Raw genomic sequence first — 26,831 nt, 5'->3', positions numbered from 1 at the left:
CTCAGTCCGTGCAGCACAGCTGGTCTCCAGTCGTCTGGGGTAATCCTTGCCACTGGACCAAGACCGAGCTCTGACAAGCCAATGTGGTGACTGGTGTGCAAAATCCAAACACAGGCAGGTTCCACCCTTCAAGATGTAGCTCGGGATCTGGAATACTAGGTCCTTCATTAAAACACCTGTGAACTCATTCCTTTTTGGCGTGGAAGCAAATCATCCTCGCTTCCAGGGACTGCCTGTGATGATGATGATGGTTGTGGAGATATGAAATATTGGACACCCGGTGTTTGAAACAATCCTGAGACAGAACACTAATCTCCAGCTCAGGGACAGGGTTATACAGAGCAGCAGAAACAAAGTCTCAGTGCCAGAATGAACATGGTTCAGTGCCCAATGGGAGGCCAGTAAATCCTGTCCCAGTCACTTAAGTAGTCTTGGGTATTTACCCAGCATTCCCCGCGATGGAGAATGTGCCGACCCCAGACTTCAGGGGACCAGTGCGCACGCGCGAGAACTGGCTGTATTTGGAGCATGCGCGGTGCGTGTAATGGCGGAGCGGCTGTGGTGAAATGTGCTCCGTAAAACAGCTCACTTTCAGCGCGGCGGAGGTGAGTAATGGACCAGCGGGGAGTCGGGGAGGCTTCATAAACACCTGGTGCCTTCCGGAAGCCCGGAATAATAACCGGAATATCGGCGCCTGCAGCCTCGAGGCTTTCTCCCGGTCACAGGCCCCGGGTAACGGCGGCCATCTTTGTACAGGAAGGCAGAGTCTGTTCTCCGCCATCTTTGTTCAGTGAGCAGCAAAGCGCATGCGCGGCCATCTTGGTAAAGTAACCGCTGAGTTATATTCTGACGCCTCGGATTTCTCACCATCTCCTAAAGGCGCTGCTCAGTGCTAAGCTTCTGGTTACATCCCAGACAATTGTAACAGGAAAGCCCCAGAGCTGTTCACTCCCAGGGTTAGAGACCCCATGTACAGTCCCAGAGTTAGAGACCCCATGTACAGTCCCAGGGTTAGAGTCCCATGTACAGTCCCAGGGTTAGAGTCCCCATGTACAGTCCCAGGGTTAGAGTCCCATGTACAGTCCCAGGGTTAGAGTCCCATGTACAGTCCCAGGGTTAGAGTCCCCAGGTACAGTCCCAGGGTTAGAGTCCCCATGTACAGTCCCAGGGTTAGAGTCCCATGTACAGTCCCAGGGTTAGAGTCCCATGTACAGTCCCAGGGTTAGAGTCCCCATCTACAGTCCCAGGGTTAGAGTCCCCATGTACAGTCCCAGAGTTACAGTCCCCAGGTACAGTCCCAGGGTTAGAGTCCCCAGGTACAGTCCCAGGGTTAGAGTCCCCAGGTCCAGTCCCAGGGTTAGAGTTCCCAGGGTTAGAGTCCCCAGGGCCAGTCCCAGGGTTAGAGTCCCCAGGTACAGTCCCAGGGTTAGAGTCCACAGGTACAGTCCCAGGGTTAGAGTCCCCAGGTACAGTCCCAGGGTTAGAGTCCCCAGGTACAGTCCCAGGGTTAGAGTCCCCATGTACAGTCCCAGGGTTAGAGTCCCCCTATACAGTCACAGGGTTATTATCTCATAAGAACATAATAACCTAAGAAATAGGAGCAGGAGTGGATCATTTGGCCCCTGGATCCTGCTCTGCCATTCAATAAGATGATGGCTGATCTGATCATGGACTCAACTCCACTTCCCTGCCCGCTCCCCATCACCCTTTAATCCCTTATCGCTCAAAAACCTGTCTATCTCTGCCTTAAATACATTCAATGACCAAGGCTCCACAGCTCTCGGGCAGAGAATTCCACAGATTTACAACTATCTGAGCGAATAAATTTCTCCTCATCTCAGTTTTAAATGGGTGGCCCCTTATTCTGAGACTATGCACCCTAGTTTTAGTTTACCCTGAGTGGAAATATCCTCTCTGGATCCACCTTGTCCAGTCCCCTCGTTATATGTTTCAATAAGATCACCTCTCATTCTTTTGAACTCCAATGTGTATCGGCCCACCCTAATCAACCTATCCTCATAAGACAATCCCCTCATCGCCAGAATTAACCTCTGAACAGCCTCCAATTCAAGTATATCCTTCCTTAAATACAGAGACCAAACTGCATGCAGTATTCTGGGTGTGGTCTCACCAAAACCCTGTACAGTTGTAGCAGGACTTCTCTGCTTTATCCCCCTTGCAATAAAGGCCAATGTTCCATTTGCCTTCCTGATTACTTGCCGTACCTGCACATTAACTTTTTGTGTTTTATGCACAAACATCCTCAGGTCTCTCTGTCCTGTAGCACTTTGCAATTTTTCTCCATTTAAATTATAATTTGCTTTTCTATTATTTCTGCCAAAGTGGATAACCTCACATTTTCCCATATTATACTACATCTGACAAATCTTTGCCCACTCATTTCGCCAGTCTGTATCCCTTTGCAGATTTTTCGCGTTCTCGATTCGCTTTCCCCCCCATCTTTGTATCATCGGCAAACTTGGCTCTATTCCACTCGGTGCCTTCTTCCAAGTCATTAATATAGATTGTAAATAGTTGAGGAACGAGCACCGATACCTGCGGCACCCCACTAGTCACCATTTGCCAACCGGAAAAAGACCCATTTATCCTGACTCTCTGTTTTCTGTTAGTTAACCTATCCTCTCTCCATGCTAATATACTGCCCCCAACACTATGAGGTTTATCTTGTGCAGTAACCTCTTATGTGGTACCTTATCAAATGCCTTCTGGAAATCCAAATACACCACATCCACTGGTTCCGCCTTATCTATTCTGCTTCTTACATCATCAAAGGACTCCAGCAAATTTGTCAAACATGATTTCCCTTTCATAAAGCGATACTGACTCTGCTGGATTGAATCATGCTTTTCCAAATGTCCCGCTACTGCTTCCTTAATAATGGTCTCCAGCATTTTCCCAATGACAGATGTTAGGCCAACTGGTCTATAGTTTCCTGCTTTTTGTCTGCCTCCTTTTTTAAATAGAGGCATTACATTTTTGGTTTCCAATCTGTTGGGACCACCCCAGAATCCATGGAATTTTGGTAGATTACAACTAATGTGTCCACCATCTTTGCAGCCACTTCTCTTAAGACCTTACGATGTAAGCCATCAGGGCAAGGTGACTTGTATGCCTTTAGTCCCATTATTTTATCGAGTTCTACTTCATAATGAATAGTGATTGTATTAAGTTCCTGCCTCATGAAAGCCCCTTGATTATCCACTTCGGTATTACTCTCAGTGACCGAGTATTTTACTCTAATTAAACTGATCTCAGATTGTTTCTGTTAGATATTAACTCCTGCACGGTCCCAGCAAACACTCCCACTCCCTCACCCCTCCGATGTTGCTGCAGGATAGCTTTGTGAAGATGGGCTCATGGAGAGAAACACCCTGCACGGAATGATCTCAAATTGAGCATCTCCAAGGGACAAAGCTCCCAGCTTTAATCATTCTCTGTCCTTTCCCCCCAAGCCCAGTTCCTTTGCTCAGATTCTGATAAAAGTAAATTGGGAAAAGTGCACTTTGATTTTAACAGGCTGAATTATTGCAGAGAGCTGCGCATGCACGGTTCAGCCCCACCCCCTGTGTCAATTCCCAGTGAGCAGAAGAGCACATGCACCCTCCCCTCCCCCAGCACTGCCTGCAATCACCATTCACTCAGTGAGCAGAAGAAGATGGTTTAAAACAGCCAGGAATGGTGACACAGTAGCCCCGGGGTAAGGCAGCGAGCAGCAGCCTCCTTACAGCAGCACAGCACTTTGGGAGCGTGTCCGCAGATGGGCTCAGAGATCAGCATTGAGTCCGGGGGAAACAGCCTGACAGTGAGGATGTGGGGAGTCTCACAAGGTCATCTATTGCAGGCAACAGGAGAGGAGTGTGGGAGAAGATATTTTAAAGACGGGTTATATTGTTTCGGTGAGCTGAGTTCTCCAATACCGTGTTGCTGGTGATTGAGAGCTACATTGTTGCTCCCTCAGGTACATCATATTCTCTCCTGCATCCATATCTTAGAACTAATAATGTTCTCGTATTATTATTCTCACAGCAAAATTATTCAACCAGCCAGAACAAATGTGATCTTTCCTCCACCCAGAACACAAGGAACAGTGCAGGCCGCTCCTTCTCACACACAGTAAGTAGATTATCACTCACAGAGCGCAGACACACAGAACTGGCCTCAAGTCTATTGTCACAGACAGCAGAAGCTGTCAGTCCCACAGTGATCCGAAGTGACAGAGTTACATTGTGAATCTTACAGCCACATGGAGCAGTAGAATCACATGCTGTTTCACCATTGAAACAGATCACACTGACAGGTACATTAAACACCCACACTCACTTGCCAGAAACTGGCAGGTAGAGAATAAAAGACAATCATCTATCAGAAAAAATGTCAAACAGATAGTATAAACCACATTAGCATATCAGAAGCTGATGGGTACAGAGCAAAAGCCATATTCATGTTTCAGAATCTGACAGATTCAGTATTTAAACCCCCCGAACATACCAGAAGATGACAGGTGCAGAATAAACCCCACATTCCCGTACCACAGACTGACAGATACAGTATACAACACACACCCACATATATGAAAGTGGCAGTAACAGAATAAAATCCCCACTTGCATACCAGAGAGTGACAGGTAAAGTGTAAATCCCATGAGCACATATCGAAAAACTGAAAGGCAGTCAGTAAAGTTTTTACTTGCATCGCAGAAACTGATAGGGGCAGAATAAAACCCACACACACATATCTGAACAATGACAGGTAGAAGGCAAAATCTTCACACACATATCAGAGAAATACAGGTTAAAAGTTCAATTGATTCTCATGTTCACATACCAGAGACAAGCAGATACAGAGTAAATTCCACACTCACATAGCAGCAACTGACAGGTACAGTCTAAAACATACAATCAAGAAGCAGGAACAAATAGGTACAGTCTAACATAGCAGAAACTGAGAAGCACAGATTAAACCTGAACACACAACAAAACTCGACAGTTACAGAAAAATACACACATTTGCATATGAGAGACTGAGAAATACAGTATAAAACCCACACTCACACATCAGAGGCTGACTTATTACAATCCATATTCCCATAACATAAATTGACATACAGTGACATGCACAGACTCACAAACCAGTAATTGACAGGTACAAGGTAAAGAGCTCTCTTTCATTCCAGAAACTGACAGGTACAAAGGAAAGCCCACTCGCAATTAAACAGAAACTGGCAGTTATAGAGTAAGGCCCACAATCACATATCAGAACTTGACGGGTACAGAATAAAACCTAGACTCCCATAACAGAAATGGAGATACAGAGAAAGGCCCACACTCACATCGCAGACACAGATAGAAACAGAGTGAAACTCAGACTCATTTACCAGAGACCGACAGATTCAGCATAAACACTCACCTCCATAACACAAATTGACAGTTAGAAAGTAAAACCAATACTATAAGAGATTGGGGGTACACAGTAGAACAATACTAACATACGGGAGAATGACGGGTATGCAGTAGAGCTCACATTCACATCACAGAGATGGACAGATACAGCACAAAATACACACTCACTCACCAAGAATGGAAAGATACATTGAAACATTGAAAATAGGTGCAGGAGTAGGCCATTCGGCCCTTCTAGCCTGCACCACCATTCTATATGATCATGGCTCATCATGCAACTTCAGTACCCCACTCCCGCTTTCTCTCCATACCCCCTGAGCCCCTTAGCCGTAAGGGCCACATCTAACTCCCTCTTGAATAAATCCAACAAACAGTACTCCACAACTTTCTGTGGTAGAGAACTTCACAGGTTTACCACTCTGGGTGAAAAAGTTTCTCCTCATTTCAGTCCGATAAGGCTTACCCCTTATCCTTAGACTGTGACCCCTGATTCTGGACTTCCCCAACATCAGTAACATTCTTCCTGCCTCTAACCTGTCCAGTTCCATCATAATTTTATATGTTGCTATGAGATCCCCTCTCATTCTTCTAAATTCCAGTGAGTGTAAGCCTAGCCGATCCAGTCTTTCTTCATATGTCAGTACTGCCATCCCGGGAATTAGTCTGGTGAACCTTCGCTGCAGTCCCTCAATAGCAAGCACGTTCTTCCTCAGATTAAGAGACCAAAACTGCACACAATACTCAAGGTGTGGTCTCAGCAAGGCCCTGTACAATTGCAGTAAGACTTCCCTGCTCGTATACTCAAATCGCCTTGCTATGAAGGCCAGCATGCCAGTTGCTTTCTTTACTGCCTGCTGGACCTGCATGTCTACCTTCAGTGACTGATGTACCATGACACCCAGGTCTCTTTGCACCTCCCATTTTACTAATCTGTCACCATTCAGATAATCTGCCTTCCTGTTTTTGCACCCAAAGTGAATAACCTCACATTTATCCACATTATACTGCATCTGCCATGCAATTGCCCATTCACCTAACCTGTCCAAGTCACCCTGCAGCCTTTTAGCATCCTACTCACAGCTCACACTGCCACCCAGCTTAGTATCATCTGCAAATTTGTAGATATTACGTTAAATTCCCTCATCTAAATAATTAATGGATGTTGTAAATTACTGAGATCCCAGCACTGAACCTTACGGCACCCCACTTGTCAATGCCTGCCATTCTGAAAAGGACACGTTTATACCCACTCTTTGCTTCCTGTCTGCCAAGCAGTTCTCCCTCCACATCAATACATAACCCCCAATACTATGTACCTTAATTTTGCACACTAATCTCTTGTGTGGGACGTTGTCAAAAGCCTTTTTTAATTCCAAATGCACCACATCCACTGGTTCTCCCTTATCCACTCTACTAGTTACATCCACAAAAAACTCAAGAAGATTTGTCAAGCATGATTTCCCTTTCATAAATCCATGCTGACTTGGACCGATCCTGTCACTGCTTTCCAAATGCTATGCTATTACATCTTTAATAATTGATTCCAGCATTTTCCCCACCACCGATGTCAGGCTAACCGGTCTATAATTCCCTGTTTTCTCTCTCCCTCATTTTTTAAAAAGTGGGTTTACATTAGCTACCCTCCAATCCATAGGTACTGATCCAGAATCTATAGAATGTTGGAAAATGACCACCAATGCATCTACTATTTCTAGGGCCACTTCTTTAATTACTCTGGGACGCAGACTATCAGACCCTGGGGATTTATCGGCCTTCAGTCCCATCAGTTTCCCTACAACCATTTCCTGACTAATAAGGATTTCCCTCAGTTCATCTTTCCCCTTAGACCCTCGGTCCCCTAGTATTTTCGGGAGGTTATTCGTGTCTTCCTTAGTGAAGACAGAACCAAAGCATTTGTTCAATTGGTCTGCCATTTACTTGTTCCCCATTATAAATTCACCTGATTCTGACTGCAAGGGGCCGACATTAGATTTCACTAATCTTTTTCTCTTCACATATCTATAGAAGCTTTTGCAGTCAGTTTTTTATGTTCCCTGCAAGCTTACTCTCATATTCTATTTTCCCCCTCCTTATTACACCCTTAGTCCTCCTCTGCTGAATTCTAAATTGCTCCCAGTCCTCAGGTTTGCTGCTTTTTCAGGCCAATTTATGTGCCACTGTCCCTAATTTCCTTGGTTAGCCACGGTTGAGCCACCTTTCATGTTTTATTTTTACGCCAGACAGGGATGTATAATAGTTTTAATTCATCCATGTGATCTTTAAATGTCTGCCATTGCCTATCCACCATCAACCCTTTAAGTATTATTCGCCTGTTTATCCCAGCCAAATCACGTCTCATACCATCGAAGTTTCCTTCAAGTTCAGGACCCTAGTCTCTGAGTTAACTGTGTCGCTCTCCATCTTAATGAAGAATTCTACCATATTATGGTCACTCTTCCCTATGGGGCCACGCACGACTAATTGCTAATTAATCCTCTCTCGTTACACAAGACCCAGTCTAGGATGGCCGGCTCTCTAGTTGGTTCCTCGACATATTGGTCTAGAAAACCATCCCTTATACACTCCAGGAAATCCTCCTCTACAATATTGCTACCGGTTTGGTTCGCCCAATCAATATGTAGGTAAAAGTCACCTATGGTAACTGCTGTACCCTTATTGCACGCCTCCCTAATTTCCTTTTTGATGCCATCCCCAACCTCCCTACTACTGTTAGTTGGGTTTGTTTACAGACCACCAAACGTTTTCTGCCCTTTGTTGTTTCGCAGCTCGACCCATACAGATTCCACATTATCCCAGCCAATGTCCTTCCTTACTATTGCATTAACCTCCTCTTTTACCATTAACTCTACCCCACCTCCTTTTCTTTCTTCAATATTGAATACCCCTGCATATTATGTTCCCAGCCTTGGTTACCCTGGAGCCATGTCTCTGTAATCCCAATTACATCATATCCATTAACAGCTATATGTGCAGTTAATTTGTCCACCTTATTACCAATGATCCTCACTTTGAGACTCAGAGTCTTCAGGCTTTTTTTTTAACACTCTTTATCCTTTTAGAATTATGTTGTAATGTGGCCCTTTTTGATACAGAATGAAACCCACAGGCAATTACCAGAAATTGACAGGAACAGGATAAAATCCACGCTCTCGTATCAGAAACTAACATACAGAGTAAAATCCTCATCCACATACCAGAGATGGACAGATATGAGTAAAATCCACAATCCCATACGAGACTACATTAGAAAATAAGAACATAAAAAATAGGAGCAAGAGCAGGCCATACGGCCCCTCGAGCCTGCTCCACCATTTAATACGAGCATGGCTGATCCGATCATGGACTCGGGTCCACTTTCCTGCCCACTCCCCATAACCCCTTATTCCCTTATCGGTTAAGACACTGTCTATCTCTGTCTTAAATATATTCAATGTCCCAGATTCCACAGCTCTCTGAGGCAGCGAATTCCACAGATTTACCACCCTCAGAGAAGAAATTCCTCCTCATCTCAGTTTTAAATGGAGGGCCCCTTATTCTAAGATTATGGCCCCTATTTCTAGTCTCCCCGATCAGTGAAAACATCCTCTCTGCTACCACCTTGTCACACCCCCTAATTATCTTATACGTTTCGATAAATCACCTCTCATTCGTTCTTCTGAATTCAATGAGTAGAGGCCCAACCTCCTCAACCTTTTCTCATAAGTCAACCCCCTCATCTCCGGAAACAACTCAGTGGACTTTCTCTCAACTTCCTGCAAAGCAAGTGTATCCTTTCATAAATATGGAAACCAAAACTGCATGCAGTATTCCAGGTGTGGCCTCACCAATACCCTGTGTAACTGTAGCAAGACTTCCCTGCTTTTATACTCCAGCCCCTTTGCAATAAAGGCCAAGATTGCATTGGCCTTCCTGATCACTTGCTGCACCTGCATACTAACCTTTTGTGTTTCATGCACAAGTACCCCCAGGTTCCGCTGTACTGCGGCACTTTACAATCTCTCTCCATTTAAATAATAACTTGCTCTTCGATTTTTTTCTGCCATAATGCATGACCTCACACTTTCCAACATTATACTCCATCTGCCAAATTTTTGCCCACTCACTTAGCCTGTCTATGTCCTTTTACAGATTATTTGTGTCCTCCTCACACGTTGCTTTTCCTCCCATCTTCATATCGTCAGCAAACTTGGCTACGTTAAAGTTGGTCCCTTCTTCCAAGTCGTTAATATAGATTGTTAATAGCTGGGGTCACAGCACTGATCCCTGCGGCACCCCACTAGTCACTGATTGCCAACCCAAGAATGAACCATTTACCCCAACTCTCTGTTTTCTGTTAGTTAGCCAATCCTCTATCCATGCTAATATATTACCCCCAGCCCCGTGAACTTTTATCTTGTGCAGTAACCTTTTATGTGGCATATTGTCAAATGTCTTCTGGGAATCCAAATACAAAAGACCCAATTTATCCACCCTGTTCATTACATGCTCAAAGAATTCCAGCAAATTTGTCAAACTTAACTTCCCCTTCATAAATCCATGCTGACTCTGCCTGACCGAATTATGCTTTTCCAAATGTCGTGCTATTGATTCTTTAAAAATGAACTCTTCAACATTTTCCCAACCACAGATGTTAGGCTAACTGGTCTATAGTTTCCTGCTTTTTGTCTGCCTCCTTTTTAACCGAGTGCGGCTCTCAGTCCCCGGGCAACACCGAGTGCGGCTCCCGGGCCCCGGGCAACACTGAGTGCGGCTCTCGGGCCCCGGGCAGCACCGAGTGCGGCTCTCAGTCACCGGGCAACACCGAGTGCGGCTCCCGGGCCCCGGGCAACACCGAATGCGGCTCTCAGTACACGGGCAACACCGAGTGTGGCTCTCATTCCCCGGGCAACACCGAGTGCGGCTCTCAGTCCCCGGACAACACCGAGTATGGCTCTCAGTCCCCGGGCAACACCGAGTGTTGCTCTCAGTCCCCGGACAACACCGAGTGTGGCTCTCAGTCCCCGGGCAACACCGAGCGCGGCTCTCAGTCCCCGGGCAACACCGAGTGCGGCTCCCGGGCCCCGGGCAACACCGAGTGTGGCTCTCATTCCCCGGGCAACACCGAGTGTGGCTCTCAGTCCCCGGACAACACCGAGTGTGGCTCTCAGTCCCCGGGCAACACCGAGTGTGGCTCTCAGTCCCCGGACAACACCGAGTGTGGCTCTCAGTCCCCGGGCAACACCGAGTGAGGCTCTCGGTCACCGGACAACACCGAGTGCGGCTCTCGGTCCCCGGGCAATGCCAAGCGCGGCTCTCGGGCCCCGAGTCAGAGCCACCGGGCCCGGCCCCAGCAACCCCTGGGGGCAGCACCTCCCCCACACCAGGCAAACAACAACTTACATTTATACAGCAGACCCAGCAATTCCCAGCCGCTCTGTATCAGGGTGGGCGCTGGATGTGGAAGTCACTCACTGGCCTCCTGTGTGGGTCTGTTTGTTACATCAGTTTGAGCTGGATTGAGATGGGGGAGAAGCTTCTGGGTATCACCCCCAGTAATTCTGGGCCCAGTGGGAACAACAATTTCCCATGTGGGCCTGTCGAGGGAGTGTGTTCCCTTCCCTGAAGGACAGTACTGACCCAGATGTGTTTTTATGACAATCCGGCAGCTTTCATGGTCACTTTTTTCTAGTGCCGGCCCCACAAATGACCAGACTCATTAAGCTCAATTTCACAACCTGCCTTTGTGTTTTTGTGGGTTCTCTCTCACACTCACTTTTTCCTGTTTAAAATTCACTTTACAGGGTGTTAAAAGGGAAGGATTTGTAGACTGGAAGCTCAAACCAAACATCACCTCAAGATCTGACGGTCACTCAATACATCGGGACTGGAATATCATCAGCTTTTGACCATGGAAGCAGAAGGCACCGTTCACAGTGGGGAGAAACGGTACACGTGCTCTGTGTGTGGACAAGGCTTCAGTCGATCGTCCAACCTGGAGAGACACAAGTGCAGTCACACTGGGGAGAAACCGTGTAAATGTGGGGATTGTGGGAAACGTTTCAACTGCCCGTCCCAGCTGGAAACACATCGACGAGTTCACACTGGGGAGAGACCGTTCACCTGCTCCGACTGTGGGAAGGGATTCATTCAGTCATCCGACCTGCTGATACACCATCGAGTTCACACTGGGGAGAGACCGTTCACCTGCTCCGACTGTGGGAAGAGATTCGCTACATCATCCCACCTGCTGAAACACCAGCGAGTTCACACTGGGGAGAGGCCATTCACCTGCTCCGACTGTGGGAAGGGATTCATTCAGTTATCCCACCTACTGATACACCAGCGAGTTCACACTGGGGAGAGGCCGTTCACCTGCTCCGACTGTGGGAAGGAATTCACTTCATCATCCAGCCTGCTGATACACCAGCGAATTCACACTGGGGAGAGGCCGTTCACCTGCTCCGACTGTGGGAAGGAATTCACTTCATCATCCAGCCTGCTGATACACCAGCGAGTTCACACTGGGGAGAGGCCGTTCACCTGCTCCGAGTGTGGGAAGGGATTCGCTGTATCATCCAGCCTGCTGATACACCAGGGAGTTCACACTGGGGAGAGGCCATTCACCTGCTCCGAGTGTGGGAAGAGATTCACTGCATCATCCAGCCTGCTGATACACCAGCGACTTCACACTGGGGAGAGGCCGTTCACCTGCTCTGACTGTGGGAAGGGATTCACTGCATCATCCCACCTGCTGAAACACCAGCGAGTTCACACTGGGGAGAGACCTTTTAAATGTTCTGAGTGTGGGAAGGGATTTACTCGGTCATCCCACCTGCTGACACACCAGCGAGTTCACACTGGGGAGAGGCCGTTCACCTGTTCTGAGTGTGGGAAGGGATTCTCTCTGTCAGGCAACCTGCTGAGACACCAGCGAGTTCACAAGTGACTGCAGGGGTTGGATTCTGTTGTTATTGCTGCTGGTAATCACATCCTGGACTAAATTGTGTTAATTCTGATAGTTGGGGTTTATAAATCCTGTAACGCTGATGTTAATAACTCCTGTAACTGGATTGGAGTTTAATATTTGGGATATAGACACACAAATTAGTGTTGCTTTCAACACATTGCTGTGGATTTTTGTCTTTACCACCTGAGTGTTTCGCATCACCTGATTGGAGCTGAGAAAGGACATTCTGTGGGGGAACAGAACTTCAGCCTGGACACAGTCCTTCAGGGCCACACAGAGATCACCTCATTCTTTTGAACTCCAATGTGTCTAGGTCCAACCTAATCAACCTATCGTCATAAGTCAACCCCCTCATCTCTGGAATCAACTCTGGAATCTGCAGCAGACATGAGCAAGGACTTGAGGCTTATTAAATGACACATATTTCATTACAGACAAGGTTAGACAGGGAGAAATGTTCAGTTAGAACATGAGAACATAATAAATAGGAGCTGGAGTAGGCCATTTGACCCCTCGGGCCTGCTCCGCCATTCAATAAGATCATGGCTGATCTGATCATGGACTCAGTTCCACTTCCCTGCCCACTGCCCATAATCCTTTACTCCCTTAATCGCTCAAACATCTGTCTATGTTTCCGCCTGAAATATATTCAAAGACCCAGCCTCCACAGCTCTCCTGGGCAGAGAATTCCACAGATTTACAACCCTCAGAGAAGAAATTCCTCATCTCAGTTTTAATTGGGTGGTCCCTTATTCTAAGACTATGTCTCCTTCTTTTAGTTTCCCCTATGAGTGGAAATATCCTCTCAGCATCCACCTTGTCGAACCCCCTTATTATCTTATGTTTCGATAAAATCATCTCTCATTCTTCTGCACTCCAATGTGTTTAGGCCCAATCTACTCAACCTATTTTCATAAGTCAATCCCCTCATCTCCAGAATCAACCGAGTGAACCATCTCCGAACAGACTCCAATGCAGATATATCCTTTTGTAAATATGGAGACCAAAATACAGAGTCTATTACAGGCAAAATGCCAATCAAACCAGCAACACACTGGCACCTTAACAGTGTGTCATTGGCCTATAGGCTTTTCTTTAATAGATTTGCTGAGTGGATATAAACTTAAACCAGGTTTGCAGGCGTGATGCTCTATTCACATATTGAAGGTAGAAGAGATGCTGTGGGGTACATGCTAAGTCCAGTAGCTGAAAGTGATTAACAGACTGGGTTTTGTGTTTACTGATCCCAGGCGTGTTACCAATACCAGAAAAATCGAAGCCCATGGAATAACGGGGACAGTGGCAGCATGGATATGAAAGTGGCTAAGTGACACAAACAGTCGTGGTGAATGGTTGTTTTTCAGACTGGAGGAAGTGGTGTTCCCCAGGGGTCGGTATTGGGTCCACTGCTTTTTTTGATCTATATTAATGACCTATGTACAGGGCACAATTTCCAAATCTACAGCTCACACAAAACTTGGAAGTACAGTGAACCGTGAGGAGGTAGTGATAGACTTCGAACCCCCTTATTATCTTATGTTTCGATAAAATCACCTCTCATTCTTCTGCACTCCAATGTGTTTAGACCCACTAGCTTCCACTCTAAAAATGAGTCCTTTGGTGGCTGAACAGCCCACTCATTACACCAGCGTGTCTATGTGGCAGATGAAATTTAACGTAGAAATGTTCAAAAGTGATACATCTTTGTCGGAAGAAAGAGGAGAGGAAATATAAGCTAAAGGGTACAATTGTAAAGGGGTGCGTGAACAGAGAGACCCAGGAGTATGTGTGCACCAATCACTGAGGGTGGCAGTGCTGGTTGAGAAAGTGGTTACAAAGACTTACGGGATCCTATTTTTCATGAATAGAGGTATAGAGTACAGAAGTGTGGATATTATGTTGAACCTGCATAAAACTCTGGTTCGGCCTCAACTGGAGTATTGTGTGCAGTTCTGGGTCGTCATCATCATCATAGGCAGTCCCTCGAATCGAGGAAGACATGCTTCCACTCTAAAAATGAGTCCTTTGGTGGCTGAACAGTCCAATACGAGAGCCACAGTCCCTGTCACAGGTGGGATAGATAGTCGTTGAGGGAAGGGCTGGGTGGGACAGGTTTGCCGCACGCCCTTTTTGATGCCACGGTTGATTTCTGCATGCTCTCGGCGATGAGACTCGAGGTGCTCAGCACCCTCCCGGATGCTCTTCCTCCACTTAGGGCAGTCTTTAGCCAGGGACTCCCAGGTGTATCAGGGAGGCTTTGATGGTGTCCATGTAACATTTCATCAGCCACACCTTTGGCTCGTTTGCTGTGAAGGAGTTCTGAGTAGAGTGCTTGCTTTGGGAGTCTCGTGTCTGGCATGCGAACAATGTGGCCTGCCCAGCGGAGCTGATCAAATGTGGTCAGTGCTTCAATGCTGCAGATGTTGGCCTGGTCGATGACGCTAACGTTTGTGTGTCTGTCCTCCCAGGTAATTTGTATGATCTTGCAGAGACATCGTTATTGGTATTTCTCCAGCAACTTGAGGTGTCTACTGTACATAGTCCATGTCTCTCAGCCATACAGGAGGGTGGGTATTACAACAGCCCTGTAGACCATGTGCTTGGTTGTAGATTTGAGGACGTGGTCTTCAAAGACACTTTTCCTCAAGCGGCCGAAGGCTGCACTGGAGGCGGTGTTGAATCTTGTCGTCAATGTCTGCTCTTGCTGACAAGAGATTCCTGAGGTATGGGAAATGGTCCACACTGTCCAGGGCCGTGCCATGGATTTTGATGACTACGGGTGGTGGGTGAAGTGGGGAGTGCTATGTGGCGAGGACAGGCTGGTGGAGGACCTTTCTCTTATGGATGTTTAGTGTAAAGCCCATGCTTTCGTAACATCAGTAAATACGTCGACTATGATTTGAAGTTCAGCCTCTATATGTGCGCAGACACAGGTATTATCCGCGTACGGTAGCTCAACGACAGAGATTGAGGTGGTCTTGGACCTGGCCTGGAGACGAAGAAAGGTTGAACAGGTTCCCACTGGTTCTGTAGTATAGTTCCACTCCAGCGGGGAGCTTGTTGACTGAACTGGAGCAATTCTGGCTACCGCATTTTAGTAAGCATGCGAAGGCATTTTAAGAGCGTGCAGAAAAGATTTACGAGAATGAATCCAGGGATGAGGGACTTCAATTACGTGGATAGTCTGGAGAAGTTGAGGTTGTTCTCAGAACAGAGAAGATTGAGAGGAGATTTGACAGAGGTGTTCAAAATCATTAGAGGTCTGGTCAGAGTAGCTGGAGTGGGATTAGCAGAAGCTCTTGCAGATAGCCGACATGGGCTCGACGGGCAAATGGCCTCCTTCCATGTTGTAACCAGTCTCTGATTCTATGAAGAAGAAAAATGTGTTGCCCAGGATACTCCATCTCCCGGGCACTGGGACCCGGTTGGGAACAGAGACTCTAAAGCCCCGCCCACTCTCAGTTCCTGAACGAAGATGGCCACGCATGCGCCCTGATCCCGCCCTGTGCAAGATGGCGGCCAGTGACCCCGCTCACCCGGGCCTGTCACCATGGGGCCTGTGGGCTCTAATTCGGGGCCTGAGATTTATTCTGTATCTAAGCCGTGCTGTACCTGCTCTGGTAGTGTTCGATGGGACAGTGTAGATGAAGCATTTTAATTCATACGAAAAATAACGGACAGGTAAAGACCATCTGGTCCACCAAGCCTGTCCCACACAATTGCGATATGTCACAGCGTATACACTCCACTCCACCCGAGTCCATGTGATCTCCTGGGAGAGGCAAAATTACAGATTTAAAATAAACCTAGGACAATTTGGGAAAATAAAATCTGGGAAATTCCTCTCCAACCCATCTAAGTGATGGAAACTAGTCCAGGAGATCACTCTGGCCATTAAACTCCCTGCAGTACCTACCTTCTGTAAGTGTTAATCTCCGCCGCAGCCAGAAACAAATCCAGCTTTTACTTGAAGGAATTCAATGAGTCTGTATCCACCACATGAGAGGGCAGCTTGTTCCAGAGGTCCACTGTTCTCTGGGAAAAGAACCACCTCCTGATGCCTAACCTAGATCTAGCCTTGTACAACTGAAATTTGTGTCCCCTGGTCCTGCCTAACCTATTTAAGTGAAATAAACAGTCAGCTGGAACACTCTCTTTCACTTTCATTATCTTATAAACCGCAATCATATCGCCCTAAGTCTACACTGCTCTAAGGTAAAGAGTCCCAACTCTTTTAACCTATCTTGATAACTAAGATCCTTTCGACTTGGAATTAGTCGAGTGACCCTTTCCAGAACCTCAATATCACCCACCATGTGAGGAGACCAAAACTGGACACAACATTCCAAGTGTGGCCTGACTAAGGTCTTGTACTCGGACAAAACAGTACTCCTCGTCTTATACTGAATTGTCCTATGGACACACCCCAGCACCCTATTTGCTCTAACTGTCGCTGCACTGCATTGCTTGTGTACCTTTAAGGGTGTATTCACTAGAATGTCTAAATCTCCACCATCTTTAATGCCTTTTCCTGGAGGGTGTATGAATGTTGAGCATTTGCCCTGCCCACATGCATAACACTGAACTTATCTAAGTTATACATAATTTTCCAGTTGTTAGTGTTAGTTTTTATCAGAAGAATCACTCAACACTCAGAGCCGGTTCCAACGCCAGTGCGGCCTTTATTTACACCAGCGGGGAGGAAATCACAAGACTGAGTCCAGGCTTCTCTCCGCTGAACAAAGGGTTTCATGGATCTTTATAGGTTTTACAACAGTTTACTACAGTTACATTCAACAGTTTAATACAGTTACATTAGACCAATAGCGTTAGTCTCTAAACGTAAAGTGGCTCATGTGTTGCCAAGAGATGTGTTGCGAAGGGGTGTGTTGCCAGGGATGACTCATGTGTCTTGTAACATGGCCTGGGCTTCTCTTATCTTACTGTCCTTGGATGCTGGAATTGGGTAGCCTCCTTATCCCCATCCTGCTACAGAGGCGTATTGTTACGAGAACATTTGGTCCTGAGGCCTTGCTGATTAGAGACACCTGCAGAGCTTGCATGCTGGTCCTGTGTGTGGGAAACAACAATTATCAGTCTCCAGGAATGCAGTCTATTTCAGCTAACATAAATCCCTTGAGGCTTCACTGGTTACCATTTTATTGTACAAGTTACATGTTACATATTTAATTCTAACCTTATCCTACAGGTGCCGTTGCCCGAGGGTGCCTAATACCTACAACACAGTCATGAGGCCAGTGTCCCAACACTTCAACATCTGCCTGAATCAGACGAGCCTCTTCTACAGTTCGAGCACTCGCACAGATCTTGGTATCATTTCAAAATTGTGCCCCAACCCCAAAATCCAGATCATTAATAAAAATAGGGAAAAGCAATGGTCCCTACACTGATCCCTGCAGGACACCACTGGTGACTGGTCTCCAAACAGATCCAAATCCATCAAAAACTGCTCTTTACCGACATCCTGCCGGCCAGTTCTGTATCCACTTCAATATATTTCACTAATACCAGAGACTCCGATCTTAGAGAAGCCTCTTGTGCGATACCTTATCAAAAGGTTTTTGGAAATCTAAGCAGACAATGTCTACTGGGCTTCCCTCATCCACCAACTTTGTAACTTCTTCAAAAAATACAATTAGAGTTGTGAGACATGAACTCTTTATGAAGCCATGATGGCTTTCCCTAATATGTCCCTCCCTATACAAGTATTCATATATTGCATCGCTGATGATTCTTTCCAGCATCTTACCTATTACTGATATTAAACTGATGGGCCTATAGTTACCCAGGTCTGCCTTGTCACATTGTTTTAAAAATGGGGACTACTTTAGCCTCCTTCCTATCAATAAGGCCCATTCCAGAGTGCAGTGAGCTATTAAACATACAGGCCAGGGGCTCACACAGCACATGTCCCATCTCCCGGGTGGGCTCACACAGCACATGTCCCATCTCCCGGCGGACCCTCACACAGCACATGTCCCATCTCACGGAGGACCCTCACACAGCACATGTCCAATCTCCCGGAGGGGCTCACACAGCACATGTCCCATGTCCCGGAGGACCCTCACACAGCACATGTTCCATCTCCCGGAGGACCCTCACACAGCAGATGTCCCATCTCCCGGAGGGGCTCACACAGCACATGTCCCATCTCCCGGAGGGGCTGGCACAGCACATGTCCCATCTCCCGGAGGGGCTCACACAGCACATGTTCCATCTCCCGGAGGACCCTCACACAGCACATGTCCCATCTCCCGGAGGACCCTCACACAGCAGATGTCCCATCTCCCGGAGGGGCTCACACAGCACATGTTCCATCTCCCGGCGGGGCTCGCACAGCACATGTCCCATCTCCCGGAGGACCCTCACACAGCACATGTCCCATCTCCCGGAGGACCCTCACACAGCACATGTCCCATCTCCCAGAGGACCCTCACACAGCACATGTCCCATCTCCCGGAGGGGCTCACACAGCACATGTCCCATCTCCCGCAGGACCCTCACACAGCACATGTCCCATCTCCCGGAGGGGCTCACACAGCACATGTCCCACCTCCCGGAGGGGCTCACACAGCACATGTCCCATCTCCCGGAGGATCCTCACAGAGCACGTGTCCCATCTCCCGGAGGGGCTCACACAGCACATGTCCCATCTCCCGGAGGGGCTCACACAGCACATGTCCCATCTCCCGGAGGCGCTCACACAGCACATGTCCCATCTCCCGGAGGACCCTCACACAGCACATGACCCATCTCCCGGAGGGGCTCACACAACACATGTCCCATCTCCCGGAGGTCCCTCACACAGCACATGTCCCATCTCCCGGAGGGGCTCACACAGCACATGTCCCATCTCCTGGAGGACCCTCACACAGCACATGTCCCATCTCCCGGAGGGGCTCACACAGCACATGTCCCATCTCCCGGAGGGGCTCACACAGCACATGTTCCATCTCCCGGAGGATCCTCACACAACACATGTCCCATCTCCCGGAGGACCCTCACACAGCACATGTCCCATCTCCCGGAGGGGCTCACACAGCACATGTCCCATCTCCCGGAGGACCCTCACACAGCACATGTCCCATCTCCCGGAGGGGCTCACACAGCACATGTCCCATCTCCCGGAGGACCCTCACACAGCACATGTCCCATCTCCCGGAGGGGCTCACACAACACATGTCCCATCTCCCGGAGGTCCCTCACACAGCACATGTCCCATCTCCCGGAGGGGCTCACACAGCACATGTCCCATCTCCTGGAGGACCCTCACACAGCACATGTCCCATCTCCCGGAGGGGCTCACACAGCACATTACCATCTCCCGGAGGACCCTCACACAGCACATGTCCCATCTCCCGGAGGGGCTCACACAACACATGTCCCACCTCCCGGAGGACCCTCACACAGCACATGTCCCATCTCCCGGAGGGGCTCACACAGCACATGTCCCATCTCCCGGAGGACCCTCACACAGCACATGTCCATCTCCCGGAGGGGCTCACACAGCACATGTCCCATCTCCTGGAGGGGTTCACACAGCACATGTCCCATCCCCCGGAGAATCCTCACACAGCACATGTCCCATCTCCCAGAGGACCCTCACACAGCACATGTCCCATCTCCCGGAGAACCCTCACACAGCACATGTCCCATCTCCCGGAGGACCCTCACACAGTATATGTCCTATCTCCCGGAGGACCCTCACACAGCACATGTCCCATCTCCCGGAGGACCCTCACACAGCACATGTCCCATCTCCCGGAGGACCCTCACACAGCACATGTCCCATCTCCCGGAGGATCCTCAAACAGCACATGTCCCATCTCCCGGAAGGTTTCACAGAGCACATGTCCCATCTCCCGGAGAACCCTCACACAGCACATGTCCCATCTCCCGGAGGATCCTCACACAGCACATGTCCCATCTCCCGGAGGGTTTCACAGAGCACATGTCCCATCTCCCGGAGGGGCTCACACAGCAAACGTCCCATCTCCCGGAGGATCCGCAGACAGCACACGTCCCATCTCCCGGAGGATCCTCACACAGCACATGTCACATCTCCCGGAGGACCCTCACACAGCACATGTCCCATCTCCCGGAGGACCCTCACACAGCACATGTCCCATCTCCCGGAGGGTTTCACAGAGCACATGTCCCATCTCCCGGAGAACCCTCACACAGCACATGTCCCATCTCCCGGAGGATCCTCACACAGCACGTGTCCCCTCTCCCGGAGGACCCTCACACAGCACACGTCCCATCTCCCGGAGGATCCTCACACAGCACATGTCCAATCTCCCAGAGGACCCTCACACAGCACATGTCCCATCTCCCGGAGGACCCTCACACAACACATGTCGCATCTCCCGGAGGATCCTCACACAGCACATGTCCCATCTCCCGGAGGACCCTCACACAGCACATGTCCCATCTCCCGGAGGATCCTCACACAGCACATGTCCCATTTTCTGGAGGGGTTCACACAGCACATGTCCCATCCCCCGGAGAATCCTCACACAGCACATGTCCCATCTCCCAGAGGACCCTCACACAGCACATGTCCCATCTCCCGGAGGACCCTCACACAGCACATGTCCATCTCCCGGAGGACCCTCACACAGTATATGTCCTATCTCCCGGAGGACCCTCACACAGCACATGTCCCATCTCCCGGAGGACCCTCACACAGCACATGTCCCATCTCCCGGAGGACCCTCACACAGCACATGTCCCATCTCCCGGAGGATCCTCAAACAGCACATGTCCCATCACCCGGAAGGTTTCACAGAGCACATGTCCCATCTCCCGGAGAACCCTCACACAGCACATGTCCCATCTCCCAGAGGATCCTCACACAGCACATGTCCCATCTCCCGGAGGGTTTCACAGAGCACATGTCCCATCTCCCGGAGGGGCTCACACAGCACACGTCCCATCTCCCGGAGGATCCGCAGACAGCACACGTCCCATCTCCCGGAGGATCCTCACACAGCACACGTCACATCTCCCGGAGGACCCTCACACAGCACATGTCCCATCTCCCGGAGGACCCTCACACAGCACATGTCCCATCTCCCGGAGGGTTTCACAGAGCACATGTCCCATCTCCCGGAGATCCCTCACACAGCACATGTCCCATCTCCCGGAGGATCCTCACACAGCACGTGTCCCCTCTTCCGGAGGACCCTCACACAGCACACGTCCCATCTCCCGGAGGATCCTCACACAGCACATGTCCCATCTCCCGGAGGACCCTCACACAGCACATGTCCCATCTCCCGGAGGACCCTCACACAACACATGTCGCATCTCCCGGAGGATCCTCACACAGCACATGTTCCATCTCCCGGAGGACCCTCACACAGCACATGTCCCATCTCCCGGAGGATCCTCACACAGCACATGTCCCATCTCCCGGAGGACCCTCACACAGCACATGTCCCATCTCCCGGAGGTTTTCACAGAGCACATGTCCCATCTCCCGGAGGGGCTCACACAGCACATGTCCCATCTCCCGGAGGACCCTCACACAGCACATGTCCATCTCCCGGAGAACCCTCACACAGCACATGTCCCATCTCCCGGAGGATCCTCACACAGCACATGTCCCATCCCCCGGAGGGTTTCACAGAGCACATGTCCCATCTCCCGGAGGGGCTCACACAGCACATGTCCCATCTCCCAGAGAAGCCTCACACAGCACATGTCCCATCTCCCGGAGAACCCTCACACAGCACACGTCCCATCTCCCGGAGGATCCTCACATAGCACACGTCCCATCTCCCGGAGGATCCTCACACAGCACACGTCACATCTCCCGGAGGACCCTCACACAGCACATGTCCCATCTCCCGGAGGACCCTCACACAGCACATGTCCCATCTCCCGGAGGGGCTCACACAGCACATGTCCAATCTCCCGGAGGACCCTCACACAGCACATGTCCCATCTCCCGGAGGACCCTCACACAGCACATGTCCCATCTCCCAGAGGGGCTCACACAGCACATGTCCCATCTCCCGGAGGACCCTCACACAGCACATGTCCCATCTCCCGGAGGGGCTCACACAGCACATGTTCCATCACCCGGAGGACCCTCACACAGCACATGTCCCATCTCCCGGAGGACCCTCACACAGCACATGTCCCATCTCCCGGAGGACCCTCACACAGCACATGTCCCATCTCCCGGACGATCCTCACACAGCACATGTCCCATCTCCCGGAGGACCCTCACACAGCACATGTCCCATCTCCCGGAGGGGCTCACACAGCACATGTCCCATCTCCCGGAGGACCCTCACACAGCACATGTCCCATCTCCCGGAGGACCCTCACACAGCACATGTCCCATCTCCCGGAGGACCCTCACACATCACATGTCCTATCTCCCGGAGGACCCTCACACAGCACATGTCCCATCTCCCGGAGGGGCTCACACAGCACATGTCCCATCTCCCGGAGGATCCTCACACAGCACATGTCCCATCTCCCGGAGGACCCTCACACAGCACATGTCCCATCTCCCGGAGGGGCTCACACAGCACATGTCCCATCTCCCGGAGGACCCTCACACAGCACATGTCCCATCTCCCGGAGGGGCTCACACAGTACATGTCCTATCTCCCGGAGGACCCTCACACAGCACATGTCCCATCTCCCGGAGGGGCTCACACAGGACATGTCCTATCTCCCGGAGGACCCTCACACAACACATGTCCCATCTCCTGGAGGATCCTCACACAACACATGTCCTATCTCACGGAGGACCCTCACACAGCACGTGTCCCATCTCCCGGAAGGGCTCACACAGGACATGTCTTATCTCCCGGAGGATCCTCACACAGCACATGTCCTATCTCCCGGAGGACCCTCACACAACACATGTCCCATCTCCCGGATGATCCTCACACAGCACATGTCCCATCTCCTGGAGGACCCTCACACAGCACATGTCCCATCTCCCGGAGGATCCTCACACAGCACATGTCCCATCTCCCGGAGGACCCTCACATAACACAAGTCCCATCTCCCGGAGGACCCTCACACAGCACATGTCCCATCTCCCGGAGAACCCTCACACAGCACATGTCCCATCTCCCAGAGGACCCTCACACAGCACATGTCCCATCTCCCAGAGGACCCTCGCACAGCACATGTCCCATCTCCCGGAGAACCCTCACACAGCACATGTCCCATGTCCCGGAGTACCTTCGGCTGGCTACTCTATGTATTTTAAAGTTCTTACTTTTTTTCTAAAGCAATATTCTTATCTATGTTAATGTTACTGAGGAAAACTAGTGTTATTAAATTCTAATATTTTTGCATGATCTTCAAGGGTGAAGACTCATCAAAGTGCTCATTAATATTTCCACCATACTCAGTGAGTCCTTTGTAACCTGTCCTTGAACACCCTTCAGTGGCCCAACACAGTCTTTGATAGTTCTCTGACTCTTTACATAAATAAAAAAGGCTCTTCCCATGACTGCCACAATTGCCTACAATTCTTGTATCAAAATAACATTTTTGCTGATCGAATAGCCGCTTCCGTTTTCTTTGTATTCAACGCTATTTATTTGTGTGTTAAATTTCTTTAATTTATAGAGACATTTCTGCTTATATGTTATTTGTCTTTGCACAGAGCCAGTCAGCCACCTTGGCTTTTTCTTACCACATTTCCGTCTTTAGATTTTGGCTACGTTAGTTTTCCACATTTTAATTGTGAAATACGTTCCATTTGTATTCAACATCGGTCACATCACCACCGTGTAGGATTGGCCAATTTACCTGTTGCAAGTCATCTGCCATTTTGGAGAAGTTTGCCCTTCTGAAATGCGGTGCGAGTTGCAGGTTCTCAGTCACTTTGGTTCTTCTGGCCAATTGGGACCCTACAATGTGATCACTGTTGCCCAGATGTTCCCCCACACGGAGACCTGATAGGAGGTCAGGCTCACTACTAAACACCACATCCAATATATAATTTTCCCAAGTTACTTCATTAACATGTTGAGTCAGGAAACATTCCTGTATATTTTCAAGAAATAAGAACAGAAGAAATAGGAGCAGGAGTAGGCCATAAGGCCCCTTGATCCTGCTCCTCCATTCAATAAGATCATGGCTGATCCGATCATGGACTCAGCTCCACTTCCCTGCCCGCTCCCCATAACCCCTTAACCCCTTATCGTTTAAATAAATTTAAGACAGAAATAGACAGTTTCTTAATGTCCTAACTTCCACAGCTGTTTGAGGCAACGAATTCCACAGATTCACAACCGTTTGAGAGCAGAAATTTCTCGTCAGCTCAGTTCTAAATGGGCGGCCCCTTATTCTAAGATCAAGCCATCTAGTTATAGTCTCCCCCATCAGTGGAAACATCTTCTCTGCATCCACCTTGTCAAGCCCTGTCATAATCTTATATATTTCTATAAGATCACCTCTCATTCATAGAAACACAGAAAATCGGTGCAGTAGTAGGCCATTCGGCCCTTCGAGCCTGCACCAACATTCAATAAGATCATGGCTGATCACTCCCTCAGTATCCATTTCCTGCTTTCTCTCCATACCCCTTGATCCCCTTTAGCCGCAAGGGCCATATCTAACTCCCTCTTGAATATATCCAATGAACTGGCATCAACAACTGTCTGCGGCAGGGAATTCCACAGGTTAACAACTCACTGAGTGAAGAAGTTTCTCCTCATCTCAGTCCTAAATGGCCTACCCCTTATCCTAAGACTGTGTCCCCTGGTTCTGGACTTCCCCAACATTGGGAACATTCTTCCCGCATCTATCCTGTCCTGTCAGAATCTTTTATGTTTCTATGAGATCACCTCTCATCCTTCTAAATTCCAATGTATAAAGGCCCAGGTGATTCAGTCTCTCCTCATTTGTCAGTCCTGCCATCCTGGGAATCAGTCTGGTGAATCTTCGCTGCATTCCCTCAATAGCAAGAATGTCCTTCCTCAGATTAGGAGACCAAAGCTGAACACAATATTCCAGGTGAGGCCTCACCAAGGCCCTGTATAACTGCTCCTATACTCAAATCCCCTTGCTATGAAGGCCAACATTCCATTTGTAGTCTTCACCACCTGCTGAACCTGCATGCCAACTTTCAATGACTGATGAACCATGACACCCAGGTCTCGTTGCACCTCCCCTTTTCCTAATCTGCTACCATTCAAATAATATTGTCATCGCGTTTTTGCCCCCAAAGTGGATCACCTCACTTTTATCCACATTATACTGCATCTGCCATGCATTGGCCCACTTACCTAACCTGTCCAAGTCAACCTGCAGTCTTTTAGCGTCCCCCTCACCGCTCACACTGCCACCCATTTTAGTGTCATCTGCAAACTTGGAGATATTACATTCAATTCCTTCATCCAAATCATTGATGTATGTTGTAAAGAGCTGGGATCCCAGCATTGAGCCCTGCGGCACTCCACTGGTCACTGCCTGCCATTTAGAAAGGGACCCGTTTATCCCGACTCTCTGTTTCCTGTCTGCCAACCAGTTCTCTATCCACGTCAGTATATTACCCCCAATACCATGTGCTTTAATTTTGCACACAAATCTCTTGTGTGGGACATTGTCAAAAACCTTTTGAAAGGCCAAATAGATGACTTCCACTGGTTCTCCTTGTCCACTCTACTAGTTACATCCTCAAAAAATTGCAGAAGATTTGTCAAGCATGATTTCCCCTTCATAAATCCATGCTGACTTGGACCGATCCTGTCACTGCGTTCCAAATGTGCTGCTATTTAATCTTTAATAATTGATTCCAACAATTTCCCCACTACTGATGTCAGGCTAACCAGTCTATAATTATCAGTTTTCCCTCTCCCTCCCTTTTTAAAAAGTGTTGTTACATTAGCTACCCTCCAGTCCATAGGAACTGATCCAAAGTCAATAGACTGTTGGAAAATGATCACCAATGAATCTACTATTTCTAGGGCCACTTCCTTAAGTACTCTGGGTTGCAGACTATCAGTCCCCGGGGATTTATCGGACTTCAATCCTATCAATTTCCCTAACACAATGTCCAACCTAATATGGATATCCTTCAGTTCTCACTGGCACTCTGTCCCCTAGTACTTCCAGAAGGTTATTTGTGTCTTCCTTCGTGAAGACAGAACCGAATTTTTTGTTCAATTGGTTTGCCATTTCTTTGTTCCTCATTATAAATTCACCTGAATCCGACTGCAAGGGACCTACGTTTGTCTTCACTAATCTTTTTATCTTCACATATCTCTATCAGCTTTTGCAGTCAGTTTTTATGTTCGCGGCAAGATTCTTCTCATACTCAATTTCCCCCCCCCCTTAATTAAACTCTTTGTCCTCCTCTGCTGAATTCAAAATTTCTCCCAGTCCTCAGGTTTGCTGCTTTTTCTGGCCAATTTATAAGCCGCTATCTTGGATTCAAC

At 48.7% G+C, this 26,831-nt stretch overlaps 1 protein-coding gene across 3 annotated transcripts; it reads left to right on the top strand.

Annotated features, from left to right (window-relative positions):
• The first annotated feature begins 538 nt into the window (after nucleotides 1-538).
• LOC139242506 (zinc finger protein 16-like) lies at nucleotides 539-17,641 on the top strand. 3 transcript variants are annotated; one of them, XM_070870393.1, is made up of 4 exons: nucleotides 539-605; nucleotides 4,048-4,134; nucleotides 11,222-12,400; nucleotides 17,597-17,641. In XM_070870393.1, exon 3 carries the CDS (start codon nucleotides 11,329-11,331, stop codon nucleotides 12,364-12,366), a length of 1,038 nt encoding a protein of 345 aa, XP_070726494.1. In that variant the 5' UTR covers nucleotides 539-605; nucleotides 4,048-4,134; nucleotides 11,222-11,328; the 3' UTR covers nucleotides 12,367-12,400; nucleotides 17,597-17,641. The 3 variants fall into 3 exon arrangements, with proteins under 3 accessions (XP_070726494.1, XP_070726492.1, XP_070726493.1); XM_070870391.1 differs by lacking the exon at nucleotides 17,597-17,641 and having other exon boundaries at nucleotides 11,222-12,927; XM_070870392.1 differs by lacking the exons at nucleotides 4,048-4,134; nucleotides 17,597-17,641 and having other exon boundaries at nucleotides 546-605; nucleotides 11,222-12,927.
• The last annotated feature ends 9,190 nt before the right edge of the window (nucleotides 17,642-26,831 follow it).

Source organism: Pristiophorus japonicus, unplaced genomic scaffold, assembly GCF_044704955.1.
Source record: "Pristiophorus japonicus isolate sPriJap1 unplaced genomic scaffold, sPriJap1.hap1 HAP1_SCAFFOLD_136, whole genome shotgun sequence".
Classification (NCBI taxonomy): Eukaryota; Metazoa; Chordata; class Chondrichthyes; family Pristiophoridae; genus Pristiophorus; species Pristiophorus japonicus.
This window is presented reverse-complemented; position numbering and strand designations above follow the sequence as displayed.